Source organism: Peromyscus eremicus, chromosome 3, assembly GCF_949786415.1.
Source record: "Peromyscus eremicus chromosome 3, PerEre_H2_v1, whole genome shotgun sequence".
NCBI lineage: Eukaryota > Metazoa > Chordata > Mammalia > Rodentia > Cricetidae > Peromyscus > Peromyscus eremicus.
The window spans coordinates 119,689,280-119,709,331 of record NC_081418.1 but is presented as its reverse complement, the minus strand read 5'-3'; the positions used below and the strand labels follow the sequence as shown (position 1 = coordinate 119,709,331).

At 44.1% G+C, this 20,052-nt stretch overlaps 1 protein-coding gene across 12 annotated transcripts in view; it reads right to left on the bottom strand.

Moving 5' to 3' along the window:
• The window catches only part of Itpr1 (inositol 1,4,5-trisphosphate receptor type 1), a 341,014-nt gene that overhangs the window by 99,647 nt on the left and 221,315 nt on the right, over positions 1-20,052 (bottom strand). For 4 of the 12 annotated variants that reach the window (XM_059258296.1, XM_059258298.1, XM_059258300.1 and 1 more), the window contains 4 exons: positions 19,571-19,606; positions 18,367-18,417; positions 12,711-12,843; positions 10,361-10,551 (listed from right to left, as the gene is read on the bottom strand). In XM_059258296.1, coding sequence (XP_059114279.1) covers positions 10,361-10,551; positions 12,711-12,843; positions 18,367-18,417; positions 19,571-19,606 — 411 coding nt within the window. The remainder of the gene's footprint in view (positions 1-10,360; positions 10,552-12,710; positions 12,844-18,366; positions 18,418-19,570; positions 19,607-20,052) is intronic. The other 8 variants (XM_059258297.1, XM_059258303.1, XM_059258304.1 and 5 more) reach the window with 3 other exon arrangements.

Below are 20,052 nucleotides of genomic sequence, written 5' to 3'. Positions count from 1 at the left end.
ACTTATGAATCATTGAAATATTCCCTGACACCTTTTTTAGTTTTATTTTTACTTTATGCATATAGATGTTTTGTCTGCTTGTATGTCTGTACACCACATGTGTGCAGTGACCACAGAGACCAGAGGAGGGTGTCAGATCATCGGGAACTGGAATTACAGATGGGCCGAGTGGCAAAGTCCACACTGGAGACAGAAGTGGACTTTTATGTACATCAGCTCTTCTGGCCATCCACAAAAAAACTTATAATTGTTGGGGAGAAAGGACATAGAGCAGAGTTCTAATCCCCTTCTCTCCTATACAACTTATAGGCAAGAATTGGGTTCCAAGGGCAGATGTCTCTGAAGGAGTGCTCAAATTTTGCAATATAAAGGGCAAGAAATAAAAATGTCAGAGAAGGGGCTAGAGAGATGGCTCAGCAGTTAAGAGCACTAGCTGCTCTTCCAGAGGCTGGTTTGGTTCCCTGCACCCACTCGGGAAAGAATACTGGGAACGAGTGCCCCCTGGGCCTGTCCAAGATCGGTACTTCTCCTCATGACACAACTGTCAGTCTTGGGTGAAGGAAGCTGTGAATCCTACAGCAGCATCTCGCCCTGAACTACAAAACTGAGTGCTTTTAGGCCCGTACACTGCCAAAGGTTGTCACTGGGGCAGACTCACCAACAACCAGGATAGAACTCTGAGAGCTGACATTTTCCTTTGCCAGGAAGTTAGCTCAGTTTGATATGCCCAAGCATGGTAACTACTGTGTGTTCTGTACACATATGGAAGTCGGAGAAGGACATTAGGTATCATCTTCTATCAATCTCTACTTTATCCCTTGGACATTCTCTCATTGAACCTAGAACGAGGCTGTTGGTCATTAAGCCTCGGAGAAACCCCTGCTTCTGTCCCTCATGGTGCTAGCTAGGGTAACAGGAACACGTGTAACTACATTCACGTGAGAACTCGGGTTCTCATGCTTGTCCAGCAGCACTCTCATCCACTGAGGCCACCTCTCCAGCCCCTTCACTAACTACTTTGGAATTATGACTTTCTATGAGACCTAGATAATTTGGACAAATAATCCAAAGGACCTTTGCTCAATGACACTCTGGTTTCCTGGAGAAGGATGGGAAGACAATACACTCACATGTCAAAGCATGGAAGGCCGGGAAAGGACAGGCCAAGCCAGGAGCACAATGCACCAGAAACAATCGACCAGGATGCCCTCTGCCTTCTACTTCTTCCGAGTGGTTACCGGTGGAAGAAGTGACGTACCACAGGTGATCACATTTCCTAACCGTTCCGGATGTCCAAAATCAAATATACCACCGGAAAGGTTTAAGTAGACTGAGTGCGACAATCAGAGAAAACCGAACATCCCACAGGCCTCTCTGGGTGACAAATCACTTCACAAACACAAACAAACAAAAAAAAAACCAGAGGCATTCTTGACAGAAATCGATGCCAATAAACGAAGTCTGTCTTTAAATGACAAGAAATTTTATGAGTCAATGAAAACAAATATCCACACAGCTCAAGGGCTTTGTAGGAGCTTTGACTGCTACACAAGGCACTTTCTGTGACTCAACAGGCACCCTGAAAGGCAGCACCTGTCACCAGCTTGCTCTCCAGGTGAGCAACCAGGCAGAGAAAGGCTAAGGACTTTGCTGCAGGTCTGAAGAAAGGGCATCCCTTGGGCCAAACACTTTCCCTCTTGCTCTTTGTTTAATCTTCTGGAGAGCTCTATGATCAACTTTGTTTTCTGACACCCATTACGGAAGAGAAACTAAGTTTCAAATTCAAAGTTACTCAAGGCTGACTGGGACAAAGCTCAGATTCCATTGTCCCACTCCAGAGGTCAAAGCCCTTCACACAGCAGGGCTCCCTTTCAAGGCTCTCCCTCAAATCTCTGAACATTTACACATCAATTCTCCAAGGAGGGCCAGGACGCAGGGATGGACCCTGGACGTGTCTTTCTGGCAAGTGTGGGAGGCTTCACTGTTCAGAACCCTCAGTTTTGACTGGCAGGCACTGCTTGGGGGTGAGGTGGGGATGTCTCCTGGAGATGTCAGATTGCCTTTATCAGTTCTTAATGCCAACAACCCTAAGTCCCTACACGCTGCGGAGAGAACTGTCCCAGACTTTGGGCTAGCTCACTTCTTTCCCACATGGATAAAACCTGAGGTTAGAAAACACCACTTGAAAGTGACTCATTTCTAACTTCCCTGCCAAAAACAACACCCATTTACATAACTCCCTCACATACCAATCTTTCCTCCTCCTCAGGGTGACTGCCCTGTCAAACTGAGGCTGATCTCCTCACAAGCTGGCCTTCCCTTTGGTGCTAGAGAATCAAACACCCTTTCTACCGGTAGCTCTCTGAGATGTGGGGGTCACAGGCAGCCAAAGCAATGTGCTTCTCTCCTACGGTGCTCAGCAGTGATCTGTTGGGAACTGGTGTGATATCATACCCAAGACTGGCTGGGACTCATTTCTTAACCCAACCTCCAAAAGCAGGAGAGTGGTGGGGGAAAGGCCCCTGAATAAGGGAACTCTCTCTTCTCAGATGAACTCACAGCCCAGTTTCTGGACTGAGTGCATCTCACACTTTCCATCTCTAGCTGCCTACGTGCAGAAGGAAAAACTCTCATTGGGTGTGTCTGTAACCTAGACCTTGGCAGAGGAACTGCCGTGGGCAGCCACTTGAAAATCACTGTGCTTCTGCAATTGGAAGCAAGTACTCCAAGAGGAAAAAATATATATATTTTAAAAAAAAAATTACCCCCCTAGTTTGTTATGGAATGCTCAATAGTCAGGCTAGCAGCACACATCTCCCCAAACATCTGTCTTAACTTTAAACTTAAAAGAGCCATATATGTTCACAGACAGACTTTCCTCCTCCACATTCCAGGTAAGGACAACCCCTGTCCTCTGCAGGGAAGAGGAAGCAAAGGGAACTTCCCCCAGAGTGCTGGTGGGAACATCTTAGGAGGAAGGAACACAGAAGTTGGCAAGGAGTTGCAGGACGGATATACAGCGCCATGAGGCTTACTGAGTGCTGTGTGTGCCAGAAATTAATTCATAAGCAAATGCTTATTTTATAGTTTCCCACTTGCGACAAAACATCAAGCAGAAAGGAAATATTTCTTCTGGGGGCTGACACTGGAGCGGGGGACCAAGCAGCAGGAAGTGTTCTTCAAGATAAGCCTGATCTCCCACTGCCTGACAAGTGTGTCACTCAGCCAGAGAGCCCAAGGGCTGTGGCACCATCTCCACGGTCCTGTAAACAGAGATGCTTTGAAGGCCCCAGGCAGGAGAGTTACCACCATCAGAGAAGCCGCGGAAGGGAAAGAAGATTCTGGAAGCCTTGGGGACAGGGTTCCTCCAAGTCCATTATGCCACACTAGGAAATAGTCTAAACTTGGCTTCTAGTATTTTTCAAGGATCCAGGCGATGAAAGGTGAACAACAGGGGAGGGGTGGGGGAGGAGAGGGGATGCTTCAGGACAAGAGTGCTGAGCAAGTGCTGCCCTGCCTTTAGTTCTCATTTCCTACTAACTGAATCTGTGACAGTCTGGCCAATTCAACCCAGGCTTTCTGGAGAGCTACAGTCCCTAGTGACCCGATCCTCAAGACAGGATTGAATTTTCATACTCCATCCAAAGGGAGTGGATGTGTGTCAACACTTTCCGCAAAGAAGGGACTGCACTTCCAAAGAAAACCAATTCCAGAACCTCGAGGGCTGTCGCTCCCTGCCCCTGCCAGTTCATGGCTTTGACTGACACATGCTGGGGTGCACAGTCAATTATAGCTGAGTGAGAATGAACGAGTTCCCAAGGGTGGCTCTAACAATGCCCTCTCTCTCTTCCTCTACATGCTCTCCACCCCATGGCAGCTTGCATCCTGGTGCAACTGGGCTGGCTCATGGATAGGATGTGGTAGACATGTCACCCTCAAAGTTCTGAGCCCAGGCTCTAAAAGAGTGGGCAGCTGGGTGCTGGCGCGAGGGGGAGGAGAGCCATGGTTTAACCACAGCCATGTCTCAGTGCTTAAGAGTACTCCCTGATCTTCTAGAGGACCAGATGCCCGATCCCAGGCCCCAGGTCTGGAATCCCACAAGCGCCTATAACTCTAACTACAGCTCCAGAGAATCCGATGCCACCTTCTGGACTCCACAGGTACTGCTCTTACAACATGCACAGACCCACACACAGATTCACACAATTACACACATAATTAAAAATGAAACTAAATCTTAGAGGGGGGAAAAAGGATGGACAGCTTCTAATTCTGTTGCTATGAGCACTTCTCTAAGAACCCAGCCACCATGTTATGGGAAGCCCTACCCACACAGAGAACCAGAACAGGCCAGCTGTAGCTGAGAACCACCACCAACTGCCATAGCCCAACAAGTGGCCATGTTAATGACTCTAGTCCCAACTCTTCCGAGGAGTGCAGCCCAGCCAAGACCACATGGAGTGAAAGAGCCATCTAGCACATGACTCGTATCAAATGACTGTTGGGATTTGAAGGGTTTACTCAGCGATAGATAGCAAAGATGGACGGCACGGGAGGCTTAGCTCTGTAGCTCTGACTCATCACTTCCTTCACTTAAGCCTTGAGTGTTTTTCTCATCTTACAGTATGGACAGTTCATGTGTGCATACCTCCCAGGGGATTTGGGATTTTTTTTTTTTTTTTTTTTTTTTTTTGGTATTTTGAACCAACGTTTCTCTGTGCAACCTTGGCTGTCCTGTTGTTCACTTTGTAGAGCAGGCTGGCCTCAAACTCACAGAGATCCGCCTGCATCTGCCTTCCAAGTGCTGGGATTAAAGGCATGCGCCACTACCTCCTGGCCGGAACTAGGAGTCTTAAGTGAGGTACTGTCAATGAAAGAGAATGCTCCAGAGTAAAACACCAAACTGGATGCTAGCTAGCTGTAGTCCCTTCTCCTAGGCCCATATGTTTCCACTTCTCTTAATTTTGAAAATTGTCATACGATACCCAACTGACCCTTTTGGTATTCAGTTGGATAGATTTTCACACACATACACAATTTTGTGACTCCCAGGCAAAAGCAGAGCAAGTAACACTTCCACTCCCCAAATATTCCCTTGTGCTTGATCAAATTCTCCTGTCATTCCTGACTCTAATGGGGGCTGGTCTGTTCTCCATTACTAGCCTTATCCTCCCAAAGAATCATAATCAACAAAACTCACAGTGTGCTACTGTCTGTGTACTGACCTCTTTCACTCAGTCTAATATGTGTGTACCCAGGTTACTGATTCAGTACCAGCTTAGCCCATTTTCATTGCTCAGTTCCTGTTGCACGGACGGACTATGGCTGACTTGTCCAATCATTATCATTTTTAATAATTATTTTCACAATTTGAAGACGACTCTAGAAATGGACTCCCTTGAGAAATAACTAATTCTGTTAAAAAAAAAAAAAGCAAAGAAAAAAGTCTTGATGTAAAGCTTCGAGAGATCCACAAGTCCCTGCCTGTTTCTTACTTGATGGACAGGGGAACAGAGACTGAAGGACCAATTTTCCAACTTCATACAATACTGGATTTGCTGTCATTTTTGCTTCTTGATGTAAGGCAGGTAGAAGACTCTTAGAGAAGGTGTCACAGCACATTAAATGTAAGGGCTGTAAATCCCTCTCCAGACAGACCATATGTGAGTCTAAAACACACAGCCCAGCCTGCTTCCCTCCGTCCTTCCTACTGTCTGTCACTGGCAAAAACAATGCTCAGGAAATCCACCTGACCACAGAGTACTGTCCTTTCATGAGAACGTGCACGTCATGCTGAACAGGAAGTGGTAATGGGCAGTGAGTTCCAGTTAGGGTGACCCTGTCTTTCATGGACCTCAGTGTTTACTTCAGCAATCATTAATAGCCGCCACTTCAGTCTTAACCAAAGGCAGACTCGCCTCCCAGCTGGTCCTTTACTACTTTGAACCAGTTTCTTTACAGCAAGACCAAACTCTGAATCACCCTCCCTGGGGATTTAGGGTTCCTGTCCTCAGCTGGCCCCAGATGCAACACTAGTTCTACATCATTTTCTCCAGAGAAAAGAGATGCTTGGAGCAAGGGGGAGGGAGGGAATCTCCTAAGTCAACTCCATACTAGAAGAACAATTCCTGGAACCATAGGCCTGATACCATGGAGTGGATCAGACTGGGTCCCTAGAGGTCACAGAAGGGGGTGGGGCAGAGGGAGCATGCGCGGGAGCCTGAAGGCTATGTCCTCGCATATTGGCAAAAAGTCTAGACCTTATCCACATACAAGCCCTTCACTCATCAGTGTCCTGGATCCCTGGAGAGGGAGAGAAAGAAAGTGGTTCTACCCCATGAGTGGCTGACCAGGACTCTGTGGCCGCATCTCATCTTCAGCCAAAGCATGTGAGTCATGACTGTGTGAAAACATGGAACTAATATTCATAATTACTACAGAAGATAAAGAACTGGAAGGAAAAAACAGCTTCTGTCTGCCTTGCCATCACTGTCGGGGGGATGCTGTGAAAAACAGGGCATCTTGCCAGAACCCCAGATTCCACCTCAGCAGTGTGAGCCTCGGAGCTGGCAGCCTCAGCCCTGGGAGCTGCCCCGTGCTTCCTCGACTCCCTCCCCAGTGGTGGCTCGGAGCATCTACTCATCCCTAGGACAGGAAGCCTCCAGAGACAGCAGGGACCTCTGCCCTCCTGCCTCCTACATCCAATTAGCCTGCCTGGACTCAAGTGCCTGAGTCCACGCCGGGCCTCAGCAGACGGTGTCAGTTTCACCCACCGGCAGTCTATCCCTCTTCTCTCTTGCACCAGGGTCTCAACAAGGCCTAGGCTCTCTCTCACTCACCCACCCCCTCCTTTCTTTCATCGTAGTAAAATACACATAGTTTAAGTGTATAGTTTAGTGTGTAACCATGTACACAACCACGTAACTGTCAGCTAGAAGAAGACAGAGTGTTTTTCTAGTACCCAAGTGGCTCCCTTGTGCCCCCTAGAAAGCCTCTCCCAAGCTAGTACTGTTGTTATCAGAGTCTCATCAAGAGCTAGAGTGCTTACCACTTTGGCTCTAAATCACTGCTATTTAACCTTGAAAATAAACAAATTTCACTGGGCATACTTAAGGTATACAACATGATATTGTGAGGTCTGTAGAGACAGTAAATAACGTACCACAGTGAAGCAAATCCATCCAACCAACCATGGCCTTACACACACATTTATTTTTGTTTCTGTGGCAAGAGCAGATAAAACCTGACTTTTCATAGATCTCATACACACTGCAATTTCATTACCTATATCAATCCTCGTGCTGTGCATTAGGACACTAGACTTGCTAATTTTACATATTTGCTACTTTGCAAATTTGTGTCTTTTCCCCCCACCTCAGTGATGAGGAATGAACCCAGGGCCTGTTCATGTGAGTGAAGTGCTCTACCACTGAGGTACTTTAGTACCTGTTTTTACTGAGACAGGGTCTCATGACCTTAAACTTGCAATGTAGGAGAGGTTGGCCCTGAACTCACCATCCTCCTGCATCCACTTCCTACATGCTGGAATTACAGCAAATTGATTTTGTTGTTGTTGTTGTTGAGACAGGGTCACCGTCTATATACAGTGCTGGCTCTCCTGGAACTCACTTTGTAGACAAGGCAGGCCTTGAACTCACGGAGATCTGCCCGCCTCTGCCTCCCAAGTGCTGGGATTAGAAGTGTGCACCACAATGCCCAGCCAGCAAATTAACTTTTAGTTACTGAATGTCTCTTTCCGACCTTGCTTCCTTCGGTTTATCTGTGCTCTACTGACAGATTTAGAGCCTGAAGTTACAGTCTTGAGGCTCCTTAGAGGGTTATATTGCTTCTCACATAAATCCCACCTCTTGTCCAGGCCTTCTACCCTCTCCTGCACACTGTTCTTCAGTCTTGGAAACCTAATCTGTGTTCATATCTCTCTGGGCTTTGTCACTCACAGTGTGCAAAAGTCTCCCCATGCTGCAGGCCCCACATTTAGTTTTTATCTTGAAGTCTGATACCCATTCTTCAAAACACAGGTCACCAGAAAACTTCACAAACTCCTTAACTCCTATCTATCTATCTATCTATCTATCTATCTATCTATCTATCTATCTATCTATCTATGTATGTATCTATCTATCTTCTATTTATCATCATCTATCCATCCACCTATCCACCCATTCACCCATCCAATCTATCATCTGTCTGTCTATCTATCTATCTATCTATCTATCTATCTATCTATCTATCTATCTATCTATAGAGATATCTCCTTATATACCTTCGTCAACAAGTGGTTTTTTTTTAGCACAACTCCTTTTTACTGGGAATCCATAAGCTCTATACTTGCCACATAGCTTCCTGTCTGGATGTATGTATCTCCTGCATCCTTGCTAGACATTTCTATCTTTTTGAGAATGACCTCAGATATCCTTAGATTTCTTCAACTAGTAAAGCTTTTTCAAAAGCATGGGGAGGTAGCTTAGCTCAGTTGGTAGAACACTTGCCTGGCCAAGAGGGTATTTAGATCAACTTATCTGGTCATAGGAGATCCAAGACAGGAGCATTTTAGCATGGCTACCATCCCAACACAGGGATCTGATACTGTGAATGTAGCAGCTGAGGAAAAGTACATCCCAACAAGGGGAAGGACCCATGAATCCAGCCATTCTCATACCCAGATAAAACTAAACAGCAGTCTTAATATGCCATGACTCATGTGCGCATGTGACGACTCAGACAAACAGTAGACTTTGCCACTGGCACGGGTGAGTAACTCATTACCACAGATCTCTGTGCATAATAAGGAACATCAAAGTGTGTGCTGGGTCCAGTAGGGACTGGAGGGCAGAAAGTAGGGCCCCGGCAGTGGGTTATGCAAGGCACAGGCTTCCAGGCTGGAAGAATGAGCAGAGGCTAAAGTCTAACGCGTGCTGTGTTTGCTAAGCCAAGTGTCCCGGCCCAGGCCACATCTATTCTCAGGAAGAAACACCCTTTTCTGATGTAAGGAGAGCTGAGATTTCAATAGTACAAGTTCCCAATTTAAATGTAAGGCCAAGAGTATGTCATGTCAAATAGTGACATATGGGCAAACCTTCTATTACATGGATTAATAGGAACAAAGTTGGGATCAAAATGCATGTATGTACACATTCACAGGTGCACACATCCAAAGAAAGCCTTATTCAGTAAGCTCACAACAACAGAAAAACTCAGGCAGAATGGGATTTTAAAAGTAGTTAACGGGCTCAGAACTCAGGAGGCAGAGGCAGGAGGATCATCAGAAGTTTGAGGCCAGTTGGTCTACACAGTGACTTCCAGGTCAGCCTGGGATTCATGGAGAGACACATCTCATAAACACACAACTTTTAAAACAAAAGGAATCATTTGAAGTGGCATTTCTAGTCCAGCATGGTAACGTAACTGTGCCTGTAACCCCACTACTAGGGAAGCTGAGGCAGAAGAACAGTCTGAAGACAGGAAGTCAAGGTCAGCCTGGTCAATATAGCAAGATCCTATCTTTAAAAAAAAAAAAAAGGAAAAGGAAAGAAAAAGCTACTTATATGTAAGAATTGTTATATATACGTAAATGAAAATTCCTTTAGATGGACTCTGTGGGGCTGGAGAGAGAAGAAGGTTTACAACTTTTACAGACCACGAAAGTTCTGATACTAGAACTCACAAAAGGTGGCTCACAAGTGCCTGTAACTCCAGTTCAAGGGGATCTGATGCCCTCTTCTGGCCTCTATGGGCACTGCAATGCATATCACGCACATAAATTCATGCAGACACACATACATTCATACAAGTAAGTAAACATTTTTTTTTAAAGTCTCTTCAAGGACATTTGCCAAAATTAATATTGTTTAAATATTTTTAATAATATATTATTATTTCAAGTATTATTTTAAAATACATATCATACTCAGCTAACAAAAAAAATCCATTTATTCATCTTTGACTAGCCTGGCCTGAATCTCTTTTCCCTATTAGTCATTTGCTTTCATTGAACTTTCAATTTAAAAGTAAAGTTTATAGTTAACAGTAGTTACAGAGTCAACAGGTAAAAATTTTAGTTCTTCTAAACAGCACTGAGTCTGCACACTCTCCTGTCCATCTAATGACGAGAACATCTATGTTCCTGAAGAAGGACTATAAACAGACTTTAGCCATCCATTTTGGCATGCCTATTCCATTTTTCAAACACATCTGATATTTTGGAACTATATTGGAAAAGACAAAATAGTCACAGTGTGAGCAAAATGAACACTTCCTCATAAGACCAAGTCTCAGCACCTCCTGGGGACCTGGCCCTCAGAACCAGGGTATGGCACCAGCTGCCACATTGCCTTCCTACCTGGATGGTGGTGTTGCCTCCTTCCAGAAGTGCAATAGCCAGGAGAATGCTTTCATGGAACACTCGGTCACTGGACGCATTCATTATGAGGTCGATGACAAGATTGGAGGCTCCTTCCTTGTCGAGGTGACATTGAACTTCAGCCAGGCTCATCTCGCCCCTGCTCGTGGAACTGGATCCAGGACCTCCCCCTGGAAAGACAGAACATTACTCTTATTGAGGACATTGGGAACAATTAGCATTTCTGCATATTCACTAAGCACCAACCTTCAATGCTCTAAAAAGTTATGTTATTTCCTCTAACCCTCTCAACAAGCCCACAGCAAAGTGTTGATTATTAAGAGAGGTGAAGGTGCTTGTCTGAGAATACCTAAACTTGCAAGTGGCAAAGATGGTCCTGAATTCAGGCAGACAAGATGAAGGAAAAATGATACATTTTCATCAAGTGACCCAAAGCCATTCAGCCAATACGGTTTCTTAAAATAGAATGACTTGGGGGCATAATTACTAAGAACTGGTTTAAGAGTCCAATCGAAAAGAACATCTCTTAGATCCCTCTTAGAAAACATCACCTAAAATAATCCCCAGCAGCCAGCCCTCACTCTAACACACTCTCCTTCCACATTGTGTGTTCATTCAACAAGTATTAATGCAGTGCTTGACATGGAGACAAAAGCCGGAGACGGTGGGGGTATGATGTGCTGTGAACAAAATAAATGAAGTCCCATCGTCACAGCTCTTCAGACAAGATGAATACAGTGAAGAGGAAAGAGGCTGTGCCACTCAGGGGAATGGTTTCTGATCGGTTTTTGGAAAGATCATATTTAAGAGCATGCCTTCAATTATTATTAGCAATAACTGGAACAATAAAACATAGAAAAATGGTCTGAGTAATTTCATAGTGCAAAAAGCCATGTATTTCCCTACAACGCTCAACACAATTACTCCTCTCATAGCAGCCCTAATAGCTGTGGAACGTCTGCTGTAGCTACTCAAGGCAGCCCATACTGGTGTGTCCTGATCGCGATGCCTCCCGATTTCCTCATATATCTGTTAAACAACACCTCCGAAAATAAAGAGAAACAGTTTGGAGCTGTTGTATGAGGAATGTTTCTGTGAGAATCATGGGATATTTGGGGTTTGAAAAAAGCTGAATTTCATCTCTGGGGTGGCCAAGAACCCCACCACCACTGAAGCCTGCAAAGCTCCATGAACCAGGTAGACAAACTTCAAATTTTCATCAAGTAGGAAAGCCAAACACCTCCCTAGAAGCTGCTAGAATAAATATATTAAATTCTAGGATTCTTTTTAAAAAATGAGATGTATGAATGTTTTGCCTGCATGTACTTATGTACACCACATGAGAGCCTTGTGCCCTTAGATGTGTGCAGAGGGTGTTGGATCCCCTGGAACTGAAATTACAGATGGTTGTGACCCACCATGAGGGTTGGGCACTAAACCTGGGTCCTCTGTAAGTGCAACAAGTGCTTTCAACTGCAGAGCCCAAAGAACATGATTTTTATGTTTTGCATGGACCTTTCTACAGATCTGAATCAGCCCTACAACCACAACTCCAAGACTGTGCCTCAACTCGCTTTTGTGTCTTGAGCACTGGGTTACCGGCTCCACTAAAAACTAAACCAGGTAAAATTTGCCAGCAAGTTCAAAACGTTGAAAACTTTTACCTGTTACTGTGCCTAAAATAACTTTCACCACCTTTAAAGATTTGTTTTTAAGTGTTTTTATTTTTATCTTTTTAAATTTTTGGTCAACTCCCATGAGAACATGGACACAATTTATATGTGTGTGTGTGTGTATGTGTGTGTGTGTGTGTGTGTGTATGAAATATGCTTCTGATCCTTTGTTAAACTGTGCTAAAAACAGTAACTGTCATGTAAATGGGTAACATGAAGAGTCTTTGGAAAAGCCCTCATGGCATTCAGTAGGCACATAATAAACGCTAACTTTCACCATTCTGGCTGCCATTATCCTCCTCACTTTATGAGCAAATACAGCTGCTCACAAGCACAGGACAATGGACAATGAAATCTAGTTTCCTGAATCATCCAAGTATCACAAGAGGGTCACTGCATGAGAAAGAGAGGCAAAAGACGTATGCAAAACATATATGCAGGGATGTAGGGAAATGCTCTTATAGGAAAACATGTTCATGCAGCGAGCTAATGGTTGCCCAAAGATAAAAGAAGCTGCAAAACAAGAATAAACAAAAAACAAAAACAAACTTTTAATGCAAATACATCTAAGTTTCCAGCTGTCAGGCAAACGCAGACGGCTCCTTGTGACATGCTCAGTTCCCACATGATGCTCATGAGCATAGCACATAGCCTACCTCCTCCCCCAGGCTTGCTGGGTCCTCCTGGCGATAGTGGGCCATTGCCAAAGCTCGTAAGGCTCTCTCTTCTTCCCGAAGGTCTGATGTTTCCATAGTAACGGTTGACCAAGATCTGCCTGAGTGCCTCACCCTTAATTCAAACAGGATAATGAAATCAGATCCCAAATTTAAAGCATAATCGAGCGACTAATATTTAAATTTAAATTGAAAACAAAAACAAAAACAAAACCCCACACAAGGGTACTCAGGTATAACTGACCCAGTTTCACTCGGTGGAAAAAAAAATTAATAAAAATCATTTTTAAAACTTTGAAGTCAACTTTAAATACTTTCTCAGGGAACATAGTTGTTTTATTTTTATTTTGAAAAACTGGTGGCAATCTAGACTAGTAAATTCTGAAGTAGCCTCTCACACAAGGATAAAGACAGAACAGTGATTCTGAAGGGCAACTAACAACAACAACAACAAAAAATGAAAAGCCTTTTGGGTTAAGCTGATAAAATTTGGACAAACTGCAAATTTTACAGGTCAGCTTCCACATAGCAGTATAAAAATGTTACTCAAGGCAGAGTGTTTATTCCCAAAGCCCTGAAGAAGGGGAAGAATGTTTTGAGGCAGTATCTAGCAGAGCAATGGCCTTAAACTCACTACATAGCTGAGAATTATCTTGAATTCTGGGTTCTTCTGTCCCTACTTCCCAGGTGCTGGGATTACAGATGTATGACACTATGCCTGGCCAAGAAAATATTAAGACATTATAGTAAGAGGTTAAGTTGGTAGGCAGGTCGACAGCAAGCCTTTCTTACAAAGATGGCTATGGGGCCAAATGGTGAGGAAAACACCACTACAGGAGATGGGAGGTGGTTCTCAACCCCTGGACGAGCAGGGGAGTGGGGGTCACCTAAGACCATCAGAAAACACAGATATTTACATTACAATTCATAACAGTAGCAAAATTACAGTTATGAAGTAGCAGCGAAAAGAATTTTATGGTTGGAATCACCACAACATGAGGAGCTATAATAAAGGAGCTTTGGGAAGGTTGAGAACCACTGGACAAGTGGGAGATTTCAAAAATGCTGATCAAAAACAAGCATTATGGATGAAACAATATCACGATTTGCTTAAATGTAGCACAGGAAAAAGGAGAAACAGGGAAGATATAAAAGAGGTAAGAATGAACATGAGTTGATAGTTGAAGCGGAGTTATAGATAGAAGTTGCCCAAACTCTTCCAACTCCTTTAAAACATGCATTTCAAATGTTTTCTAATGAAAAGCTTTAAAAATATAACCACCAATGAAATCCTGGAGAGCGGACATAATAACCTTTCTTACAACTCTGACAGAAGCAATCTGACTTGTTCCCCAGCACTAGGGTGCCTGAACAAGCCAGCACACAGGAGCAGAGCTTGTTCTCAGCTCTAACCCCTTTCCCATCCCAATCCTAAGGGAGTCCTGGACCACCAACTCATCTGGGTTTGCCCTGGGCTGCTTCCCAGGGGCAAAGTAGTAAGGCCTGGATTCCCTCCAGGGCAGCAAAAGAGAGCTAAGTGGGAAGTCTAGCAGAGGGAGGTGCTAAGAACTAGCAGGTCTCTAAAATAGAGTTCTGAGGAGCCCTGGAACTGAAGCATGAGTCAGTAGAATTTTAAGTGATTTGTTAAGAAGTGCTGAGAATAGGTCTGGAGACTTTAGGGGGGGGGTGTTTGAGAAAGGAACAAGGAGGGGACATGGTGGGGACATGGGGGGGGTGAGGGTGACGGGGGACACAGGGGATGTTGACGGGGGGGGGGGGGGGAGTTGTGGTGAGGGTGGGCAAGAGGGGAGGTATGTTCCCAGGAAAGCAGGCAACCAGGGAGAAAAGGAAAAGGCAGAAAGCCTGGACCCTGCCAACTGTAAAGGTCTATCAGGCACCAGAGCTACACTGCCACATCCATCCCCTTTGTTAATTTATGCTGGTAGCCAGAGCCCAGAGGGACACACAGGGATGAAGTGAACCAATGAAGGGGGAAGGTGCTAAATGCTTAGTACTGATTTTTAAATGAATGGGAATGCAGGAAATGGGGGGGGGGACAACCAAAACAAACCCCAAAATCTCAATTCCTCCCACAAGCGGGGAGCATTTTCTAGTGTCAGCTTATGAAACTCATTTCCTACCTGGACCAATAGAAAATCCAAAATGCCAAGACTGTTTCCAGTGAAGAAGTCACTTGCAGTGTTTAAAAGTACTTTGGAAATGAAATGCTTGCCAGGGAGAGAAAGTTCCAGGACAAGGCTGTTTCATGGCTCAGAAAACCCCAGTTTGACATAAAGATATAGCTTGACTGGTGTTCTATCTCACGGGCTTGGGCAAGCCTGTCCACACTCTCCAAAGCTGTCACTAGGAAACGGGGGACTTAAAAGCTGACTTCAGGGGAATACAAATTTGAAAGAAACATTCAAGAGCTACTAAGAAAGAATTGGGAAAGACAGGTGACCTCTGTGTTAAATGAGAGATTATAATCTTGGTTTAAAGATAGCTGGATGCAAATATTCTACTTAGTTTGAGCAAGAACAGGGTCTGGGAGAAGGCAGGTCTTTAGTAATAAAGGTGCAGAAGCCTCTAAGTAGATCCCCTCACAGCTGTGAAGAGACCTAAGATCTGTCACCATGCTTTCATACCATCTATGTCACCATCAAGAGAAGAGTCAGGAAGACAGAAAAACTGGGTGGTCAAATCAAAAGATGAGTGATGCGAGCCAGTCAGCAAACATGCATGCCGGAGCCTTTATATAACAATTCTGCTTGGGACCAAGGGGACCCGGGCTTTCACCTGCCAGGGGTTGTTCTCTTTCCAGCTCTCAGTTTTGAAGGGAAACAGCAAGACTGGGGTCTGTTTGCGATTAAGCAGGCAGGAGGTAAAGAAGAAGGGAACATGTGGGCTCTGCACAGGAAGTCCGTGTTTATGCAGCCCGGATGCCCAACTGATACAGAGGGACTGCACATTTGCATTCTGCCTTTCCTCAACAGAAAAACCCTAGCAGTTACCATAGCAACAGATGCATCAAATGGTACATTTTCCCCCATAAGAGAATATCATGAAATGTGCTCATTATTGGGGGATGGTGTAGAACACATCCCACCCACAAACTTTCCCACTCTTATTATAAGGTTTGAGGTATATATTCATCTGAGAGAGAGAGAGAGAGAGAGAGAGAGAGTGAGAGAGTATGTGTACACACACACACACACAGAAATTTAAATATGTAGAAAGAACAGAACAAATAGGAATTGCTTTGGCTTCTTCTTAAAATAATAAATTGAAGTTGCTTTGTTTTTCTGTAGAAAATAAAGACAGGGTTTTAGATAAAAGGGAACAGGGAAGACATGAATAAGCATTATTAAAAGTTATGCAAATCTCTAGTATTTTTCTGAGCCATTGGTTTAAGAAAAGTTAAAATCTTCAGAGGAAACCTTTCCTAATCATCTTGATATAAATTACCCAACAGCGCTAAGCTGTTCGCCATGTACCAAGACATGGCATCTGACTGCAAAGAAGACAGTGACTTCCCCAGTGATGTCACTTCAGCTTTGGCGCTGAGCTGCGGAGTCCAGTTTTCTCCTCACTGCAGTGTTTGCATCTAGAGCCTGCAAACAAATACCCGGTGTGTGTCTTCAGGTCTGAAATTCCGCACACAGTAAGTATTACCCAAGACCGAGAAAATGAGAAGTCAAAGAAAGTTTCATTTGTAGTAAGTGTCAGGTTCAAATAATGACAACTGGCATATATCAGTCTTGAGCTCACAGTTTCCTTTCTATCAGAGTGGTGGCCAACGAGCTGGGCGGAAATACAGGTACGTGCTGAACAAGACACCCAAGAGAGTCAACGCATCACTTGCAAAGGAGATGGAGGTGGCCTTTTGGGTTCCTAAGTTCCAGTCACTGAAAGAGCTTATGCTTTAGGCAAGATCACCTCTCAGACCTTGAGTCTATCACATCTTAGTGATTAAGACAGCATCTGAATTGAAAAAAATACCTCCCCTTTCCTAACCTTGTTGTCTACAAAATCACTTAAATATTTCAAACTACAACATGACTCTCTGTCTTAAACACTGGGCTTAGTGCTTCCTGTGTGCAGCTCAATGTCACTGTCCTAAGGGACACAGACTGGTATCATTGCCCTTATACAGTGGAAGATACCAAGAAACAGAGACATGAAATAACTTACAAATCACACATATAGTACTTAGCCTAAGAGGACTGTATCTGTTTCTAATACTGTTTGTTTGTTTTCTTTTCTTTTGTTTTATTATGCTAAGTCCCTTGAAGGATGGCTGGGTACTTTTGCTGGATACATTTAAGAAACAGGATAATTCTTTACTAGCTGGCAAAAAATGGAAAAGATGAAAATGTAATGTGGCCCTAGCCAGTGAGTGGCAGGAGATACCGGCTGTTTAGAGGGGCATCATGGTCCAAATTTGGCTCGAATGCAAACTTCCTAGGAACTATTCCTTAGCTGGAGAAATCATAAAACCTATTTCTCTACCAAGGCAAGATAACTGAACAATATTGACAGTGGAACAGGGCAGGGGCTGGGGTATATGAAGGGAACATAGGTGCTACCTCCAGCTACCCATTTATCTCAGGAATACATTTTCCATGACACAAATGATCGCAATCCCACGACAGTCTTCACAAGGACTGTTTATTTCTAACCATGTGACCTGGGGCATTATGTTACACCTCTGAGTCTGAACTCTCTAACCTGTGTCAGGAGGAAGAAGGACTTCCCACTGCGCCCGCTTACACTCCGTTAAAGACTGACATGTGGGCATACATGGAAGTCTTCGCACACTACTGCATAAGTCCTCAGAAAACCGAGATACCCAGCTCTCTTCAAAAAATGGGGAATGTGAAAAATCAGTGCTGGTCAGCACGTTCATGCATATATATGACCTTCTAGAAAATTCTTTGGCAATACACAGCCAGCATTGCAAAAGAAAGTGTCAGTCCTTTGTCTTAGGAATCTATCCTAAGATACACATTTGTTTCCTTCTCGGAGGACAAAAAAAAAATTACAAATTCCTTCCTAATTTGGGGAGCTTTATGTGACTGCTCGTGTTCAAAGACTTATTTATCTCTGTCCCACCAAAGGCTGAGGTGTAGCATTAAATATCAGAAGCCAACTATGAAAGCTGTGCCCCTGGAACAATCCACTGGCGAGAAGGTGCATGTGTTTGTTGGGACACAGGCTCCCACATGTAAAAAACTGGCGGAAGGGAAAAGGAGGAAGTTAGCACTCTCACAGCTGGGTGGTGTAATTATGCTCTGCTGGCACTGAGCTTTTGTGTATATTGTAAGCCGGCTGTAAGGATCACTAGTCACTGTAAAAGCACAAAGCTGCCCCCATCACCTATTTAAAAACCATCACCGGGAAGGAAGGTGTGAAATGCTTCCTTGGTTATTATTTGGAGCTTGGCTGTGCACAGCTCTGTTCAGGTAGATAACAGAACTGCCAGCTAGTTTCACCTCTATACAAGAGGATGATTGGCCCGAAGCCAATTCATGTTTGAACAATATCAACACCAACAGAGCTGTCTTTAAATCATAGTTGTGTGGCTGAGTGGGGAGTTACAGTAATTAGCTCCCAACACATGAGACTCAAGACTACATACCCTTTTATGGTCTTCCAGTTGCCTCAGGGGTGGACTTGGTTCAAGCTCCTGCTAAGCATGCAGAAATTCCATTTTAAGTATGACACTAAGGAAACACTACCATCTTCAACATCAGTCACATACAAAATACATTATGAGCTCATATACAGTCAAGGTTACATAAAAGAATTATGTTTTGTGGTTTTCCCCAAGGTATGAATACTTTAGATTCTGCTTAATAGTTGTCCCAACCCCTTATCCCACAACATTGTTTCAAATGAGCTTTTGGACCAATATTTTTTTTTGCAAAGATTATGAATGGTAGTTCATAGGATATGCTGTTATATTAACCCAAAAGGGGCTGTAAAGCAAGACTCAATTGGGCAGGTCCTTATGATTCATACATGCAGTCCTGAACAGCACATGCATAAGGACATTGATACATACAGTATGGGTCAGGCACATACATGAAACCATAGCACTCCCTAGCCCACCAGCGCATGAGTATTCTAATCAACACTGCTAGTCAAGAGCTCTGATTAGAATATGACAGGCTCATCACTGGAAAACATCTGCACTGCACCTCAGGGGTTCTATCATTTGTGTTTGATTTTTATCATTTCCGATAGACTTCTCTCTGATAAAGCACCTTTCATTTTAGCTTGAACTCCTGTGATTTATCAAAAGTGTCTGAAAGGAAGTTGTCACACCTAGAAACATGCCTGCTCTAATAGTTTCTCTGATCTTACTAGAATCAACTCTAGTCCTTCATTCAGCCAGTGTAGCTGATGGCTGGGAAGAATGGGACAGAAACATTGCCTTGTGCAACTGTCTTAGTAGTTAATACGAAAACTACAGATTCATGTCCTGATTTTCAACAGTACATGATCTTTGCACATGGTCTGAAGTCAATCCATACAACAGAAAGGTCTTAACATTCCAGAATTTCTCATGTCTATACTGAAAAGGGTTATGAGTGAAGACCTTCCAAGGGTGCATGCAACCTCTCTCCTGGAGTCTGTTTAGTCTCGCTCCACCTATGGAGGACTTTCTTTCTACCCCAAAACAGCCAACACAGCAATGATCAGTCTCCAGCCTGCTAGAGCCTGCCTTCCCATGCCCAACACCAGAATGGACATCTCATCATGACAATGCACGCACTCAAATGGGACAACTTAGAAGCACCCGTATTTGCGAGGACTGCAAATACAGGTGGGCAACACACCTCTGTGGAGTTCTCAGCTTCCGGTGCCTGTGGTAGCTAATTGGGAGTAAAACGAAGCATGTTAGTCATGGCATTTGCATTTTACAGACCACAGAGAAGTCTGCAGACCAACACTGAAGGACAAAACATGGAGAGAAAGATCACAGAGAGGTGATTTCGCTGAATCACCTGTTGCTTGGGGCTGGGCTGTCGAAAGGACCAACTGCTTGATGTTTAAAGTAAATGGGATGTGGTGGAAAAGCTGACTGATATGAGATACAGGTTTAAAATTAGAAAATAAAATACTATCACTGCGATGATTATAATTTTCACTGTCACCATGACTAGATTTGAAATCACCCGGGAGACACACTTATGCGTGTGTTTGTGAAGGCATTTCCAGAGAGGTTTAAGTGAGGCGAGAGGATGTGTCCCAGTGGTGAGTGGCACCACTGTAAAAAGGGAGAAAGGAAGAAACCAACAAAGCACCGGCATTCATCTCC